The sequence below is a fragment of the Antennarius striatus genome, chromosome 7 (assembly GCF_040054535.1).
Source record: "Antennarius striatus isolate MH-2024 chromosome 7, ASM4005453v1, whole genome shotgun sequence".
In the NCBI taxonomy this organism is placed as follows: domain Eukaryota; kingdom Metazoa; phylum Chordata; class Actinopteri; order Lophiiformes; family Antennariidae; genus Antennarius; species Antennarius striatus.
Genome location: NC_090782.1, coordinates 5,159,967 through 5,179,143, shown reverse-complemented (window position 1 = coordinate 5,179,143; position 19,177 = coordinate 5,159,967). Strand labels below are relative to the sequence as shown.

The following is a 19,177-nucleotide window of genomic DNA, read 5'->3' as shown; positions in this document are numbered from 1 at the left end:
GCATCCTGGCCCAAAGTAAACCAGAGTAAGAACAATGCTTTGATAATCCACAAACAAAAATAGGTCATAATATATTTTTAACATGTTCCGCTTAACAAGAAATTAATAGACCTGCTGGAAAAAATTTAATTTCTCATGATAGATGTTGATGAGTCTGGGCCGGAACTTCCAGAATCCTGCTTTTAAATTCTCCAAAGCTGTTAAAACTGCTGAAATGTGCTCTTAACTGGGTTCATTGTCACCTTGGTCTTGGTGGGTTTGTTATTGGTGTGTGAGCTGAATGTACCAAAGAAAATACAATTAAGTTGGAGGGTACACACATGTACAAAATGACCAAAACTGAGAAAGTATTGTTTCTCTGTATAAATCACAGTTAAAGAAAATAAGAGTTTATGACTTACACTAACTGGTTTATCATGTTTGGGATGAACAAACAGAGATAAGCATTCAAACCTAAAAAATAAAAAAAAAATCATCCAAGAACCACCTTAATCTGTGTGTATATTTATTTTATAAAACTAGTTACATTTATTGCAGGTTTAGTAATACACTTTCAATAAAATAGGCCTACAGTGAGTAATATGTATAAAGATACTGTACAAATGACGCAAAATTGCCATGTGAGAATCACTTCCTTCACTTCTAGATTAAAAATGTTTAAAAAAAAATAAAAAAAATTAAAAAGTAAAGAAAAAGACTGAACACTTGTGGATTCCAATCATCTAAAATTCCACCAAGCGTTTCCTGCAATAGAAGTGGGTGGGTTGCATCTCAGGAAGTAGGTGTGTCGTCGTGTCCCGACTCACCAGGCTCTATATTCGCTGTGTAAACACGATAGCATTCCTCTGGCTGTACAAAGAGAGGTGCGCTAACAATTCTATAATACAGCCTTCATTTGTTCCCAGCTTTCTTATTAAGTTATCTCTTGTACAAACACCTCCAGGCCACAGCAGTGACCTGAGGTCTCCCCCCACCCCACCCCACCCCAAAAAAGTGTTGCCATTGTTGAAAGGGAAATCACGACTGCTCAGTGAAAAGACTCAGAAGTTAAGTTGTTTGGGGGGGGGGGGGGGGGCGTAGACTCAGACAGGGGGCCTACTATAGCGGATCTCCACGTTGAATTTGTCGTGCGTCTTGGGCGGAGGAGGTTTCTTCAGCATGTTGTGCTTCATGATCACCTCCTCGTTGGCATATATTGGGGCGTCGGTGTCGTCCGAGTGGTACCCTGACTGGTATCCGCTGGTCTGGTTGGATGACTCGGAGGCCAGAGACTCTTTGCTCTTACAGCGCAGCAGCTGGCTGTAGAGAAAACAGGAAGTGGGCATATATTTAGACTTGATTTGAAGCTACATCAAAATCAAAAACATATTGTTGCAGTGAGGATAATAGTAGGGAAATGCCATATGGGACAAATACTGATGCCTGGTCCTCACCTGAAGTTGGGGGTAGTAGACAGCTGTCGATTCAAACCCTTCACCTCCTCCGGTGAGAAACCCACACCGCTGTCTGTGTGACCCTCCTGTGGAAGGGACAAGAATAGGACTGAACACTAGTGTTTGGTGCCTTTGAAAGAAATGCTGGCACTCATTCATACTCCTCTTTTTTAGTTTGGAGAGTAGTAGTACAGTTAAAGTGTTGTAGTTTTGATTTGGGTTTGTTTTTATTCATCAGACCCACTGACTAACTGTATAAATTACATGGTCAAGAAATGGTGAAAATCTTTGATTTGACCAGTTCAGCAGCCAGAAACACTCCGTTTACAGTCAAATAAGAACAGACAGACAGCCAATAAACACACTGGTCAACAGGTTTAACTCATGAAGTGAGTCAAACTAAGAAACTAAGATGGATTTAAATTTTTTTTTGTTCTCAAGCTATTTGGTGAATCATTTTCTCACAGTTTAATCAACCATTAAAAGGCTAACACAAAATTGTATTTTACAGCATGTGTCATCTAATATTGAAAAAAAAAAATCATATTTAAGTTTTTATTTAAATGAGGCCATCATTTCTGGTCATCTACATGACAAACTTCCTCATAAAAAATCCGGAAGGATATTAAAAATAGTGACGCTAAGTGTGCTAGTACAGAATATCACACTCAGCTGCCAGATTAGGATGCACACATGTATAATCTAATGCAATTCAGTACAACAACCACATTGTGATTTGACTGTCTAATATCAGGATTACTTTATTTTTTTAAAAAAAGGAGTTTTTTTGATTTATTTTTTTTTTGAAGAGGAAGAGGTGTATGGTCTAAGGAACAATCTCTAAAGGGAATTTAAAAAGAAAACTCTTTCTCACCTAAAGGATAATGCCTTCAGTGCTGGAACAATACGACACAGTGACATGAGCTTGTGAGCTCTGCCACACTACATTACTGTCCAGATCTAGTGCGTGTTTCAAGTTTTTAGGGCTGTACTTAAAATATCAAATGATAAGGATCCAAACTCAGATTGATGGATGTAACATCGGATTCATAAAAAAGACTCTGGTAATGGGATTTCAAGATCATGTGTTCATATGATGGTGGTCAAACGATCATGGGACCATTACTTTTAGGTTTAATGACATAAGAGGCAAACTGAACAACATTTGCAGAGGGTTGAACTCTCTCAGTGTTGTTTAGTGTTGTTTATTGTGCGGATTCAGAAATAGTATTCTGTTATAAAACTCTGCCCATTATGCTTCCTTACTAAGTTTAGAAGCGCCACAGAATAAAAGAGGGCTAGTGTTTCACCACGCCTCTTATCTCTATAAAACTTTTATCTCCTCTGTTCAGGACAGGCTCCTTTTGTGAAACATTTTTCAAAGCCTCTCTGTGTGACGGAACATTCCACTGAATGGGAGGATATCATTTGTCCCATCATCAAATATTCATCCTCTGCTGCGGGGCTCACAAAAGCAATCTATTGAGTAGATGTTAATCTGTAATTTCCCTGAAACTGGCAGATGAAGCATTTACCAGAGCTGAACAAACTGTTCAAACCAATGTGCATTAACTTGTTATTATAGTTTATTAGCTGAAAGAGGCTTCATTTGACCTGTTTGATCACATTTCCTTGAACTTTATCACCAATGATACGTTCACCAGTTTGGCATCGGTATGATTGTCCATTTGTTGGCAGGCATACATAGAAAATCTATTTTATATTGCACTTGATTGAGTGGTTGCACATATGACAGGAAAGAACACATCGAATCTGGGGATCTTGATTTCAATATTTTTAACATTGCAAAGTTGTTCGTCTTCGTCATTTCTGTCAGTTACACTCAAACTATGTGATGGATTACCATCAAAGCAGGGAGAAGAGTGAGGATTGTCCCAAAGAAAGGGCCACAGAATTTATTAGAAAAGGTCAAGAAGGAGGAGTGATTTCTTTGACATCGCAGGAAGATAATTTGTCTTTACTTCAGTTCTAGACAGATTTTGCATAAAACATTTATCAGACATCGACTTTTAGTGATTGTAACGTTACATGCAGCTGCATTCCTGACTCCAAAGAGTAACAGATACTCACCATGATACTGCTGCGTGCCACAGGGATGTCCTCAAACGTCTTCATACTCAGGGCCTGACTACACCTCTCACTCTGCTGGGACGTCCTGCACAGAGGAGTTAAGGAATCAAGACTGATCCCCTAATGTGTTTTCATTTCTAGACGTGAGGGTGGAGTAATATGATCGTTCTGCTGACCCTAGGGATGATGGGTTGTCATAGTGGAGCTGAGTGTCCAGGATTTCCCTGCTTTGTGGCATGCTGTAGGGACTCCCAAGGTCTGGGGATAATTGAGATCCTTCTGTGTCATTGTCGGCAGTGAGAGGGATGTAGTCCTTCCCATCCTGGAAAATAAGACATGATATCAATTTTTTTTTTTTAAATCTGTTTCAAATGATCATTAATGTTAACTGATGAACCTTTAACATAAGTAAAACAGTTCATTTACTCTCCAGACTTTCTAGTAATTCTTAATGTATTCTAGTCATTTATTGCCCTTGGTGTTGCAATCAGCTTTTAATGATGTCACTCTTTTTTTTTTCTGCTCTATCATCCAAAGGATGACTGAATTGCACAAGATAATGTTATTACTCCGTGTATGGGTGGGAAACTGTTTCAATCAGCTTCTCTTTCCACAGAACCCTGAGCCCCTCGGATCAAAATACAGTCAATTGCCAGTCCTTTAACAGAAATTTAAAGTTGACCCACCTGCTGAGCACTGGCCTCGAGCAGGTTACCTAGATGCTCCACCAGCTCCGCAAATGTTGGCCTGTCTGTGGGACGGTCAAGCCAGCAGTCCAACATGGTCTGGTATCTATCAACAAAGGTAATCTGGATTAAATTGCTGTGATTCACATAACCCAAGGTGAATTTCCTGCTCACATCTCAGTGGGGGAATATTCTGGAGGCCTCATCCTGGTGCCCTCCTTAAGCCTCCTGCAGAAAGACTCATCAATGCAGACACCTGGATAGGGAGACGCCCCTGTGGATGACATGAAAGATGTGACATACAATGGTCATTAATCTCTGGTGTTTTGTCTACATACTGTTCAGTAATAGATTTACCAAGAGAGAAGATCTCCCAGAGAAGGACCCCAAAAGACCAAACATCACTCTGTGTGGTGTAAACTCGATCGAAGATGGTCTCAGGAGCCATCCACTTCAAAGGGAGACGCGCCTGAGAAAGAATCAAGATATAACTTTTACCTCACAGGCCTCTTAAGTCTATGTTTTATTCTCTATATGCCAATTGTAGGGACTCACATCTCCCTTGCGGACATAGTCAGGGTCTTTGTACACATCTCTGGCGAGGCCAAAGTCACAAATCTTCACCACGTTGTTCTCTGAAAGCAGGATGTTTCTAGCAGCGAGATCCCTGTGGATACACTTCAGAGTGGATGTAGGTGTTTATGTTCACATGCAAAGAACACGTATTATCTTTAACTTTGGATCTCTCTATGTTTAAACATACAGTAGGTTTGTAAATAAATGCAGTCTCACCTTGCGTGAGGAGAGAAACTCCATGCCTTTGGCCACCTGGAAACTGTAGCTTATCAGGTCCTCCATAGTCAGATGGTCGTCATCAGAGCTCTCTGTGGTCACATGGAGCATTTCATCATTATTCATGTAAACAACATGAGAGGTGTCCGTAAATGGGTGTTTTCATTACCTTCCTGATCATCCACATTACTGCCTAAAGTTACGTCTCCAGCTCTGGAGCAGACGGCCGTTCCTGTGCAAATGTCCAGCTGGGCAATCGTCTCCACACCCAGATCCACCTCATTCACATGGTCCTCTGAAGAAGCCCATCTCTGGCTGTTCACTCGCTCCCTCTGAGGAACAGGAACCCCACGTCAATTTAAAAAAAAAAGAAAAGAAAAAGAGAAGTAGAAGACAGTTCATTCAGTCGCAGGGGACCATTCAAGACCTGCAGCGTCAATCATTTCACATTAAAGAGCACCTATAATTCATCTGCTAGCATTACGCTGGGTCCACTGTAACGTGAATACAAAACTTGACAATATACTTGATTATATTCTCCTTCAAACCATAACAGGGATTTGGTTTGCAATGAATTGGCCGCATAAATCCTTTACCTTGTAGGGACTGTACTCTCCACGCTTACTCTTCAGGTAGCTGGAGAGGTTGCCATGTTTGCAGTACTCCACAATCACCATCAACGGCCCTGCAGAGAACAGAAAGAGCAAAGAATAAAGGATCAAATGGCTTGTAATCTGACATTATGTAAACTCTGATGAAAAGAGTTCCACTGCTGTGAATGTGAGAGAGAAAAACTGATGCCATTCACTGGAGATAAACACAGGAAAGAGTTTGATGGGATTAAGTCAGGGAACACTTGTTAACATCCATAAAGAAGAAAATCCCAGCACAGCTTTGTGTGTTCTCCTATAGCGTGGCTCACCACCAGGCTTTGTACAGGCTCCCAGCAGGTTGACAACATTGAGATGATGCCCAATGTGAATGAGAATTTTCAGTTCCGACATCAAGGCACGGAACTCGCTGGACGTGGCTCCCTCTGTAAAACACACAGATCTAGTTAACTGTGTGTATGTGTGTGTGTCTGTGTGTGTGTTGCGTGTGTGTGGCCAATGGCACGAGTGTACAAATATGAAGAGCAAAATACCGACCCTTCAGCATCTTTACTGCCACAGTAGTGCATGTGGTAGCTTTCTCAATGCCGAAGGCCGCTGCCTCCACCACCTGACCAAACGCTCCCCGTCCCAGTGGGTCACCTTTAGTACAACAGTTGACATTGTGATGCAAGACAGAGGTTGAGGAAGCAGAAACCATACATGTAGTTCAACTTATTTGCTGTTTCTATACAGTCTGTAGCACGTGGGGAAATACCACAAGGGAATCAGGTTAGTATCCTGTTGATTCATACTAGTGGTGTGTTTGGTGACCGTAACCATCATACTGGATGGTGTGTGGCTACGACTGTTGCACAAATAGACAGATTTATGCAAATTAGGAGACTTGTGTAAGAAAATCAAAGGTGATGGTCGACAGCAGGAATTTCCAAACATTATTTTTCTGTAGACCCCTGTGTGAATTCTTTTGAGTGAAAATCTGTCACCAATACATAATTCTATAGGTGTTAGCAATAAATAAATAAATAAATAAAACGGAAAAACAGTTACCAGATATAACACGTCTTATTTTCTGATTATAATATGTATTTGTGAAAAAAACAACAACAACTATGGCAATAGAATTGGAACCCCGGAGTAAAGAGTTAAAGCAAGAGGTAGAATGGTGAATAAATGGAAATGTCAGTTTGCTAAATTGCTCACAAAAGCTGCTTCTCAGATTATATTCAGCATTTTTCACCAAATTAAGTGTTAGGCCTTGAAAGATTTGTCTATCCCACTCAATTTTTCAGTTTATCACATTCACAACCACCACATTACTAATTTGTAAGAAACTAAAACTCCTGTCTAAATGTTAAAAAAAATTATAACAGTACAATATTGAGATATCGCAATCACATTTTCAAAGCTTTAGTTATTGTACAGTACTTTAGTAAAAGTAATTACTTATATTCCTAGTCGGTTTAACTGAAAAATCTCATTAGAAATAACATAATAATATTTTTTTTTCAAATTTTAGTCCTTTCTAATCCTGCTCAACATCACTTTAGTTATGCAGCTGCATTCTGCCCCAAAGTTAAGAACTGCTGCCCTGATGATGCTCCCACCGTACCACGGGGGCGTCTGAAATAAATCAGGACTGCGTCTCACCAAGTTTCAGCCTGTCCCTAGGGAACTCCCATTTGTTAGCGTCATATGTGAGCCTTTCACACTGCTCATCTATGGGCATCTCCTCTGAGTCCAGGATCATGGACAGGTAGCCGGTCTTCAGATCCCCTCCATTTGCCTGGAACGCAGTGACAAAAAGGATGCATGTGTTAATAATGTGAATCAACGAAAACTTCTTGTCTCAGCTGTTCCCTTTCACTGCAGACACACTGAATCCAGTGACTCTGGTGTTGGTCCAGTGATTGGGGGCCCAGATCCGGGTCTACGTGACTTATGTGAGCAGAGAGGGGGGCCTTGTTGCTGCTGGCAACAAAGGACAGCCACCAAGAGCCAAACCAGTCACATCCAATCAGTCAGTGTGTGTGTGTGTGTGTGTGTGTGTGTGTGTGTGTGTGTTTAGTTGTAAAATTTTATTTTACTCATTATTTGTGTGTAAACTTTAGTGTGGATAAAACAAGGAAGGAAAAGCAGGGCAAAGGCAGGATGAGGATGAGGAAGTTCTTACTCTCTTTCTTCCACGGATGACAAAGACGACCAGTAACCAGAAAAACATGGCGATGACCACTGACCCAATGGGAACAATCAGCTCCACATTTGTCTTTTCCTCTGCACCTAGAATAAACACAACAATAGAGGTGCATCCTCAGACACATCATTTGACAACTTTAGGGTCCATATGTGATGTAATAATGTGGAGCAGATGACTTCAGAGCCTTGATGACACGAAGCTGGAAGTAATGAAACTTCTCTATTGTTGAACTACGGAGATTTTAGAAGGGGGGGGGTAGCTTTTCTTTTTTTCTAAATACAGCAATTTTTATTTGAAAATTCACCACAGAGATCTCTAATAGTAAGGTCAGAAATACAAGTTTCATTCTGAGGACATAAGGAAGAAGCTGCCTGGTGACTCATGTGATGTGTAATGTATCTGACAGGCAGTCAGAGATCTGATCTCATCAGGCGGTAGTGTATTATGCATCCTATCCCAACATGTCTCTCTCTAAACTCCCTCCTGCACAGAGATCTTGTTGTTAGTCTTTCCTCTGCCCTCCCTTGTTAGCAAGACTGGTGCCTCAGCCTGCAGCTCCTGCAACCGGGTCCACATTCTGGTGACAAGGACCAGGTCACGTAGGCTCTGTTCTAGTCCTAGTGACGGCATGTGTTTGTCTGTGGTTCTGTGAAAATGAGAGCAGAGGCCGGAGCTGGGGACATGTTGACCTTTCCCTTTGTCTCCTGATCAGCACATTGTTTTGGATCTAAGGATGTGTGTGTGCTAATTGAGGCAACTTCTTGTTATATGAGATGTTATTCTTATTCCATAACTGTGCTATCAATAACAGCAATAGGAGGCCATAAATAACTATATATGTATAAATATATATATCTTTGTTTCTTATCAAGAGGTTAAGGCTGAACTCATTCACATGAACTATGAACAATCCAGTCAGTCTGTCCCTGAGCCAAAACTCCTGTTAATGTTCATTACTAGACATCAAATCTACATTAAATCTACAGTAGTTGAATAACTGCAAACAGGTGGAAATTAAATATAACGATAGACAATATGACTTCACAAAGACAGGTATAAAGAGACACACCCAACTAGGAAGAGGCCAAATCATGACAAATAACAAAAAAAATCTACTACAAAGAGAAATGAAAAAAGTTCCATAAGAAGAAAAGTTATAACAGAAAAGATTAATCTGTGAAATATTAAATATGGTGTGATTAAACAAAAGAATGTCTCAGTTTTGATTCGCCATTGGTTTGGTCAGGGACTGACCTTCAGTAGTTAAGAAGGCCTGGGAGGTGTCGCAGCCCCGACTGTTACAGGCAGTGCATGTGTACTGACCGCTGTCCTCCTTCTTCACGCGCTGAATCGTTAGAGTCTGGTTACGCTGGCTCAGAACCACACCTATAAAGAATCACTATTGCTTTATAAAGGTAACTTATAGAGTGAGTCATTGTTCAATGAAAAGTCATATGCATCTCACCGGAGCCCTCCACCACAGTGTGGTTGTTTTTTTTCCACACCACCGTCGGGTTTGGCATCCCAGTTGCGTCACAGTGGAAAGTGATGGTCGCACTCAAGTTGACTTTTTGATCAATGAAATCATTAAGTATCCTCGCAGGCTCAAGACCTGAAATCAGAATAGAACAAAAGATCAATAAAAATCAAAGCCCATCACAGATTAAAAGAATATGAAAAGTCTGATCAAGTTTTGAAGCACTAGGAATTATTTTTTTTATGCAAATAATTCCTGCATTTAACCTCACCTTTTCTGACAACCCCTTAAAGCTGAAACTGGCGTAAATTTTCAGATTACATCATATAATGTCACACTAAGGACATTTAAACACAACTTGAAAGCTAATGAATTTAGCAACGTGAATCTTGACAAAGTTTACAAAGCACAAACCTGATATTTATGTTACTTATTAATACATTATTGGTTTCCGTTGTAGTTTGACTTGCGGTACATGAATGGGGCAATATCTTCATGTAAAATAGGAAATGGTATATTTTACTCACTTTTGAGAGCAAGACGATGAAGCAGACACGTCTTCTCATGGGTCTTGATGTTTTCCACCTGGCAGATATACAGACCCTCATCGTGACGCGAAGCGTTAGGCAACAGCAGCTCCAGGGTCACATTGGTGCTCTGGGGGTTCGACCACTTGATGTGCAGCAGGGGCTTCCGCTGCAGCGTCAAAGAGCGGCAGGGCTGGACCGTCGAAACCTGCTCTGACTCTGACATGTTGGTCACACGGAACCAGGCCAGGTTGCCATAGATGAGTTTGTCAGCCCTACACTGTAGAACCACGTGGTCCTCCTCTAAGGGCTCACTGGATGGAGACACAGTCACCTCAGGGCCTCCTGCAAGCAGCCAGACGGACCCACAAGCAAAAAAAAAAAAAAAGTGTGATGAACGCAAATGAAATGTAAATTATGAAATGTAAATATTAGTAGAAAAGAAGGATAAGCAGTCTTACGTGTCACGTGGAAGACGATGATGCGCGAGTCCTCCCCCACTTTGTTGTAAGCCTTGCATCGGTAGACTGCGTGGGCCTCAGCTCCCTTAATCTTCAAAGAGCTTGTAATTTTCTTGGAAATTGTGATAACATTAAATCACGTCAGAATGCAACATGTGCCGTCGAAGTGGTCAAAAAAATAATCACATGGCCAAAAACACAACTTTAGGTTGGTCAAGGGAAAAAGGGCATAGCAATATTTTGTTGCTACAAAAAAGTGAATAAATGGTTAATCAAAAGCCAACCTCGACCACCAGAAGATGATCAACTACTGCAGATACAACTGTGATACGACTGTCCCTGGTGGTCTAGTGGTTAGGGTTTGGCGCTCTCACCGCCGGGCAAATACAATTTCAGAGTGTGAACTGACAGTGGGAGGTGTCAGTTAACCTCCCGAGCACTGCCAAGGCGCCCTTGAGCAAGGGGGCAGTCCAATTCATAAGTTGCTCATTGGAGACGCATCAGAAAGGAGCCGCCTGCCGCTCCACTGTTTCCGCAGTAATCCAGAGCAGACAGACTCAACGTACGTATGCTCCACAGCCTGGTTCTTCATGGTTCTATTGGCCTCAGTATTAGAGGCAACTAAATCCTTCATACTGGTCCTCAAACAGGTACGCTTCTCATGATGGTGGGTTACAAGGGGGAAGGGGTGTAATAAATACAAAACATTTACCTTCTGAGTCTGATCAGTGTCGATCATCAACTGTTCTACAGGGTGGTGACCAGTGCTATTGCTGATGTCTCTCCAGCCTGTACAGTTCTCCAGCTGGGATTCAGAGTGTATCAGTCCTGACCTGCAAGAAGACAGAAACCAATAGCGTTTTTAAAACTTTCCTCTCAGGCACGAAAACACCATCTTCTCAGAATAATAAGCAGTAAGGTCTTCGAAGTGTTGAACTTTCAGCAATAGACCAATCATGCAAAGCACTCACAAAAAGGAAGAACTATGGCTTTTGCTGTTCTGTTAGTCACTGTTTCTGCTCTGTTATGGGGTTGTTGTTGTTGTTGTTTTTTTCTCAATCCAAAAAAAACAAACACGGGAAATGTTCTGAACTCCTTTGCGTCTGTAAACCGAATAACACGTGAAAGAAGTTTTGCAAAAAGATGCACGGATTCAGCAGGAAAAAGCTTTTTTTTTTCTTTGTAGAGCCCAAGACAGGAACAACAGGAAACAGAGGAAGAGCTGCTGATGTGTAGGCAGAAGATAAGGAACTTTGTGATAACTGACACACTCACACACCTCTCTATCAAACACCTGAAGAGGCAGTTGTGCCTCTCTGTGTGTACTGCATCGACACGCTTAGGTGTAGTAGCATACATTGATCATGCAAAATAAGTGAACAGTTTGAAAAGGGCATGAATCACATCCGCTGGCTTTACATCAGGTCAGAGCGAGCTCTCATTGTCTCTTATCTTGTTTTTGTCAACATCACGAAACCAGATAATGTTTGTTTGAGTCATTGTGTTGACAATGAGTGACGGAGAAACATGATGTGTGTACAAAAGATTCTGTCCTTCTCTTGGACTCACGTGAAGGCCTTTGAACAGTCCTCTATGGGCATCCACTGCCACTTAATATGTGCAGGTGTGGGAAATCCACGTGCAGTGCATCTTAGGGTGGGGCTGCTGCCATACGGGTAAATATCAGTGTCCACAGCCACTTCCTTTTCAATAATATGAGGAGGCACTGGAAACAAAAGGAGGAGGTAAAGAGTTGTTGCCCAAACTCAATGGTCAATGTGGTCTGAAAGCTAAAAAAAATATGGAATGAATATAGTTTTAAAAAATCTCAACAATAAATCAATAAAATGCTCACATTTCACCAAGCGTCACTTCTGCAGTACATGTGAGATAAATTTTGACAAATTTAAAATGAATGAAATGTAAAATAAATCAACAACAACAAAATGAGAGTGAATCCGTTTCAGAGATTGTTTCAGGGATCATAAAAAATGATCATTAAAATGTGTCAAGTTTCTAAATAGCAAAAGGTACCCATGCAGTACTTGATTGTTCTTTGTAGATTGTTTTGTGGAAAAAATATTTAGGGCTATTGGAGTTATGGTCTGGACACGACACGTGACAGACGGTCAGGATATCTCCGTTTCCCTCTCCTCATTTTGCTCATAAGCGGGTAAGAAGAGGGAAGACATACCGTTAACCAGCAGCTGGAAGGAGCGTCTCTGTTCCTCTCTGGTGATCCTATTGCTCAGGACTATTGTGTAATTGCCTGCATCCATTTCTGTGACTCCACGGATGATGAGGGCATCACTTCTCTGTTTTATTCTGTAATCATCCTTGAGTGTTTGGCCATTTTTTAACCTGGGCAGAGGGATACGAACATTATTAAAAGGTTCTCTTTAACATGCTAAAACTGGATCAACAAAAATAAATTGTAACAAAGTCACAATCTCTTTCTAAAAACATATACAGTATATCTGTTTACTATTAAACTACATGACAAACTTCTCACTCTAATGTGAACACACCATTTGAAGCTGGGCTCAGGGTAGGCTGAGTACTTGACAGGGATCTGTTTAGACTGATCTCCAACATTTACCTCCCAAACCTTTGTCCATGGCTCTTTCATATCAATGAAAGGCTTTTCTGCAAACACAAGGATAAAATGATGTTACATACAGTATGTATTCAAGATTCAAAACTTCATTGTTATCTCAACATAGCGGGAATTCAGAAATCTCAGGGCAACACACGGCTGTACTGAGACAAAGTAGTCAAAAAGATGAAGAAGTACTCCACCAAGTTCACATGAGAGTTGTCGATATGTTTTATTTAATATAATTATAATCTGTTTTGTAAGTAAAGGTGGAAGAAGTTCCACCACTGATCAGTTGCCACAGCGCAGACTTAGGATTGACTAGGAAGCCCAGGAATGGGTTAAATATTTTTGCTGGCAAGCTAGATGAATGATTTTCAGGAAAAGTATCATCCTAAAAAGTTAGGGAATAAAACAACTGAAAAAATGATGATGCTCTGAAAAGTTTAGTTTCTAATTGTAAATTAATAATTTATTTCCTTCAAAGGTTTCTTGCAAACACAGATTTGCTTAATGGACTCACCGTACACTTTCAGAAATGCTGAGGCACTTTTCTCCATCAGGCCACTGGATGCCGTGCAGGTGTATTCTCCGGTGTGGTCCACTGTGACATTCTCCACTATGATTGTGTTTGATAGCTCTAGAGAGTTCCACAGCTTCTTCTTGTGGGGTGTTCCATAGGTCAATCTCAAACCATTCAGCGCGGTCTAACATAAGAGAGACACAAAACAAAAATTGTCTCTCCAACATATTGGCTTCATTCCAACAATTTGTAAGATAAGAAATTGCTTTATTAGTCCCACAGTGGGGGAAATTTCCAATTTATTGTTCTGAGCAGTGAGCAGTGCGAACATGAAAAACCCATCTGGTCACCTCTGACCTTTAATCTGGGATAGAGATGAGAAATTCCTGAAAGCAGGAAGTAAGGGATAAATTGAAGGACAACAGGAAATGAGACAGGGTGTCTGTCCTCAATTAAAGGTAAGTGGGCTGATCGAAGGTCGTTGTGGGAGTTCATTTATATTCACAGAGGAAAAGCAGTCGAGCCTTGAGCACTGACCAGGGCCTGTCCGGAGTGAGTCCAGTTGAATTCGATGCCCACTTTGAGTTCAGTGGTGGCGGTGCAGACGAGCAGCAGCCGTTCCCCCACGGACAGCCTGACTTGTGCAGGGCTCAGGATTAGGCTATAGATCTTGTATCCTGCGGAAAAGGGAGGGAGGACAAAGGATTCAGTCATCCATTGTTCTCCAGAGTCCACAGACTGTTGCTGCATTTACTCTCTCCAAGTCTCTCCATTTTTACTTCCTGTCAGTTCTTCTTTCTCTCATTTCTGGTTTTTCGTCATCTTTCTGCTACATCGTGGTACAGAAGTCATTCAGCTCAATGAAACTCACATTGATTGCCCATACAATTTCAACTTGGTTCATCTGCAGTGCACATCTTACCAACAACAGCCACAATGTAGAGTGGGGACTTAAAAGTCTCGTTTCCTATACGAGTCTGACAGGACACGACGCCGGCGTAGCTGATCAGATGACTGGGAACAGTGAAACCGGTCCTGGCATCCCACAGAGAATCCTTTCCATCAGGATGAAGTTCCTTGTTTGGAAACTTCTGACAGACACATAAAATTTAATGATTTGGAGCTCAAAATTAAAATCAACACATTATACACATCAGCACCTTACCTGATTACATAAATACGATTTATTATGTATTATATCTTAATACAGTAATAAGTGCTCAGTTATCTGATATAGAGCAATAAGATAATGGAAAATGGGTTCACTCATCAGCTTATTAATCACGAAGAGAAAGAATAAGCTTGAAATCACCTGAATAATGTCTGTATGAAGTTTGGTGGTGGAGACGTTTTCTAAACCAAGTGAGCTTGACACAAGGAACAATAAGCATGAATATCTCTTGTGTTAGGATTCCACCCATCTTAAATCTCTGAGCCTTCCTGATTTATGAATATTAAATATTACTTTGTGACACATAGACATATACAGTAGGAGAGTACTTGGTGTGTCATCTGGAAGGAAAGTAGATAAGGAGACTTGGTGGTGGAATGAGGAGGTACAGGAGTGTATACAGAAGAAGAAGATTAGTTTATATTATAATTATTGTTAATAGATCCTGAAATCAGGAATAATTAAATATAATTTTAAAAACAATTAATTTCCTGCCTCTTATAGAGGGTACAATTTTTTTAAATCACCCTTTCACCATACAGAAGTTGATCAACCTAAGTGCAGAACCTAGATGTGACATGAATAAAACAGAAAGAAAGAAAAAAAATCTTCCTTACAGTGAGGAGCGTGACATTTATCCCCTCAACCGAGCCTCGGCATGGTATCACCACCCGTTCTCCTTCACGGATGAACACCACCTCATATTCTTTCTCAGATGGCACAAAGGGAATCTTGTAATCTAAAATCATTGCACAAAACATCCGCAATGAGTTTAAAGAAACCAACGCAGCACTTTTTGGATCACATAATGGATAATCACTGGTTGCGTTCTACGGAACATACGGTATCTACAGTAGATGTTTCAATAAAGACATCCCCCGGCATTCAAATCCATGTTGAGGGTCCTTAGTGTGACCTACACCTTAACACTGGGGTCCTTTAGTGGACCTAGCAGCAGGAGATGAACTTTAACTTCACTATAATTCACTTTGAATGATCCCCAAAACTGTTTCTGTAAAAATGTGTATTTTAGGGTCATAGTATTTGCAGGGACACTCTCCGTAGAAACATGAAACATAACAATCCAATTATCAGTACAATACAAGATGACTGCATCTGTCTAACATTAAAACAAAGTACAGCAGCGTAAGATTGGTATACCGTAGACAAACACGTGAATCGAAGCAGCAGTTTTGCCATTTTCCACTTTCAGGTCTCTGTAGGAGCACTGGTACTGTCCCGTTTCATTGACAGTTGCGTTGGTGATCCGTAGGGTTGTGCAGAAGAGGCCCGATCCACTGCAGTCACTGGTGGAATAGCGAACACTTGTGGGAGGAGTCGCCCACCTTAGATACTGCCGACCTCTGATGGGCAGAAAGGAGGTATTATAACTATTTATATATATATATATATATATATATACAGTATATAGATATTATTAGAGTTAGTGGATGATTCAAATCCTCTCAGGTTTATTTATTTATATATACCTGCATGTTAGTTCCAGATTGTCAGATTTGTTCATCCTGTGAACGCCATAGATGTTCAGCGTGGGCGGATCAGGCATAAAACGCAGTTCAATGGCTGCAGGAATCAACACACATCAGTCACATCAAAGAAAATACAACAATAAATAGTGATGACATCAGTCCGCTCAGCCCTAATGGCTAATCGCAACAATGAGAGGTCAAAGGTCAGCTTACTATTGTTTCTCAAAAACACACACAGTTTTTAACATTTTCTTAACTGATGGCAACACAATGAGGTTACAAGCTGAAAGTGAGCCTTCGGTACTGAGAGTCTAGCGTAATAACGTCGCTGAGTGACTCTCAGCTACGTGGAGCCAGATTTTCCGCTGCAGAAAATGGCGGAGCTGTGTCAAAACAGGAAGCAGGGAAAGATGGGCTGGCTCAAACTGAATAGCCCAACATAGTGTGGCCAAGGTGGAGTTCCTGTTTCTGAGGACACACACACACACACACACACACACACACACACACACACGCACACACGGTACACCACCTCCCCGGGAAGCCCTAAAGACTTTGTTGTGTGGAAAAAAAAAACATGTTAGACTGATAAATTTAAAAAAAACAAGGAATTATAAGAAATTACACAAATTGGCCCTGAATTGAATCCAGCCCAGTAAGACAGGAAGTTCTGAAACCAGATCATCTGAAGCACATTTCCCAGTTTTTCTCACTGTCAGTTTTGATGACGCACACAGCAAAACTGTTTCATTCACTTTTCAAACTTATGCAGGGCACTGATTTATGGAAATGTTGATTAACCACAACTAAGAGCAAGTATTCAAAAGGCATATGTATGTCTGCCCTTCTATCAGGCTGATAGGTATTAAAATCTTCATATTATTGGCTACTAGCTTCAATTGAAACAAACATTTGTTATGTGAGTTGGAGCGAGTATTTAATCAATTAACTTACCAGCAACACAAGTGAATTCCAGAATAATCCCAAATACCAGAATGACTGAGCCTGTCGGAGCCATCATCCGACTGAAGACATAGACAGAGAGCACATTAATGCTGACCCAAAAAGAAAAAAGAAAAAAAACCTTCAACACCGTAATCCAAAAAATACCTGCTCACCACTAATCCATTGATTTCTAATACTTCATATTCCACTCCAGACAAAGTTGGTAAAGGTCCCAAGCAGTAACACTGACCGGTGACCGTTTGGGTCCATGTAGCTGAGGATGAGGAGGGGGAGATGTGCTTCAGCACTGCAACCTGCAGGGGAGGAGCATGTGTGTGTGTGTGTGTGTGTGTGTGTGTGTGTGTGTGTGTGTGTGTGTGTGTGTGTGTGTGTGTGTGTGTGTGTGTGTGTCCGACAGGATACGCACTGATGCTTTTTGAAATACAGACTGAAGTTTTAAGGGAACATGCGTTGAAATGCAGTTGAATGTATGCATGTTTATCAGTGTCTAATGACGGAATACATACAGTCTTAAAAGCATTCAAAAGTGTAGAACGTAGAAAATTTTTTCAATAATTTTCTAATTGTTAATGCTAATTAATAATGTAAACATTATTTGACTAATTTCCCCAAAATTTTGTTTAGAGCTAGAGTCAGAAGATCTAAATAAATGTGTTATACATTTCAATGAATAAATAAGTCACAAATAAATTAAAGACATCTTGAGGGTTCAGGCTGTGTGTTTACCAAGAATAATGAAGATGATCATGTTTTTTACACAAAGGTTTGATTTGTTTAAATTATTTTTTTTATGCTGGCATGGCTTCAGAGTTTTTATCGGAGATGATGTGCTACAACATTTGTGCTATATCCACATGTTTCCTGGCATGGTCACTTCCACGGGGACTCCCTGCCTACTAAACCGCCTACCGTCCTCCTAACCAACACTCCCTGGAGGGCACTCAACACAGACACACCTCTGGAAAAGCTGGAACCAGAAAACATTTTCCATTTTTCTATCTGTTGTTTTCCACATCCAGCATAAAATACTTTTTTTATCTCTTCAAATGCTAAAATTCAAATTAAATAAATATACAGTGTCACATTTGGTATTGAAGTGTTATTTGAAAAAAAACAACAACTTTGTGTTTATGAGAGCATAAATACCAACTTGCAGGAATATTCAGGGGTTCAGTGAGGGCCCAGCTTTTGTCAGAGTAAAATAGAGGACGACACTGAGGACAAGGAAAGGAGGGAGGGAAGCAGGAAACAGTCCACACTTCCTCAGACAGGATACAGTGCACCTCTAAGAGGCATCCTGGACCCTAATGCCTCACAGGCTTTTCACAAAAACACACTACTTTTCCTTTGACATGTTACTGCATTGTGGAGAGGGGGAACAAGCAGGCAACATATGAACTCGTAAGGAGAAAGCTCAGCAAAATCTGACCATGAGTAAGGCAACATGGCCACAATGTCAGACATCATGTTTGGTAAGTCGGCCATGAAGTTCAAAGCGTGACGATGTGATCCAAATCCAAGGAATTGCTTTGAACAGTCACTTTATCATGAGTTAAACAAAGTACTTTTTACTGAACATCCATCTTAAGTTACCTGAGATCCTTACGGTATAACAATATAAGATCAGTCACACCATAGCTCTCTGACAGAGGTCATTCTAAATATTACATTTGAATATTTGTAAAACAGGGCAGCATGGTGGCACAGTGTGTAGTGTGTAGTTTTTGATAAACTAGAGGATTAAATCTGTTATGAGAAAAAATCTCCAGTGGTTTATGAGCATCACATGTTTATAGTTGTTATAGGAAGATAATTTGTTTTTGTTTTTTTAAATTCACAAAAAGAACTCCAACTCTAAAATGCAAAAAAAAAAAAAAAAGCAGTAAAGTTAATAAAAAAAAAATTAAGATAGTGAAACACTAACAATTTCATTGAGGCGCAAAATTAACTTATAAATTTGAAACTATTCTTCAAAAGCAATGAATAAATCCTGCATGTTTAAATGTCTCAATGTGAGATTCTAATGACAAAACAATTTTATAAAATTGTTATAAAAACATTGACAGTTGAATAAAAAAACATTGAATGGATAATCATTAGAATCAGAAATTATCTGAATACTTATTATTTGAATAATTAATTATTTATAACTGGTT

General features: G+C 40.3%; 1 protein-coding gene across 4 annotated transcripts; it reads right to left on the bottom strand.

The window, feature by feature from the left end:
• Positions 1 to 492: 492 nt before the first annotated feature.
• Positions 493 to 17,291, bottom strand: kdr (kinase insert domain receptor (a type III receptor tyrosine kinase)). Of its 4 annotated transcripts, none has more exons than XM_068319478.1 (31): positions 17,174 to 17,291; positions 17,010 to 17,080; positions 16,056 to 16,149; positions 15,727 to 15,929; positions 15,183 to 15,304; positions 14,317 to 14,485; positions 13,932 to 14,071; positions 13,395 to 13,578; positions 12,804 to 12,921; positions 12,470 to 12,636; positions 11,845 to 12,001; positions 10,988 to 11,108; positions 10,276 to 10,387; positions 9,815 to 10,159; positions 9,276 to 9,422; positions 9,065 to 9,196; positions 7,787 to 7,893; positions 7,264 to 7,399; positions 6,151 to 6,255; positions 5,925 to 6,038; positions 5,599 to 5,687; positions 5,172 to 5,334; positions 5,003 to 5,094; positions 4,766 to 4,888; positions 4,568 to 4,679; positions 4,385 to 4,484; positions 4,211 to 4,316; positions 3,701 to 3,846; positions 3,525 to 3,609; positions 1,434 to 1,519; positions 493 to 1,299 (listed from the first exon to the last, which is right to left on the bottom strand). In XM_068319478.1, the coding sequence occupies exons 2-31, from the start codon at positions 17,074 to 17,076 to the stop codon at positions 1,083 to 1,085; spliced, it is 4,059 nt and encodes a 1,352-aa protein (XP_068175579.1). In that variant the 5' UTR covers positions 17,077 to 17,080; positions 17,174 to 17,291; the 3' UTR covers positions 493 to 1,082. The 4 variants fall into 4 exon arrangements, with proteins under 4 accessions (XP_068175579.1, XP_068175581.1, XP_068175580.1 ...); XM_068319480.1 differs by having other exon boundaries at positions 14,317 to 14,482; XM_068319479.1 differs by having other exon boundaries at positions 17,166 to 17,275.
• Between the last annotated feature and the right edge of the window lie 1,886 nt (positions 17,292 to 19,177).

Coding starts and splice junctions, on each gene's coding strand:
- kdr (XM_068319478.1), bottom strand. CDS start 17,076: ATGATGGCTCCGACAGGCTCAGTCATTCTGGTATTTGGGATTATTCTG. Junction 11,109..11,844: donor GACTGTTCAAAGGCCTTCAC/GTGAGTCCAAGA, acceptor GTCTTCTTGCAG/GTCAGGACTGATACACTCTG. Junction 3,610..3,700: donor GACAACCCATCATCCCTAGG/GTCAGCAGAACG, acceptor TCCTCTGTGCAG/GACGTCCCAGCAGAGTGAGA.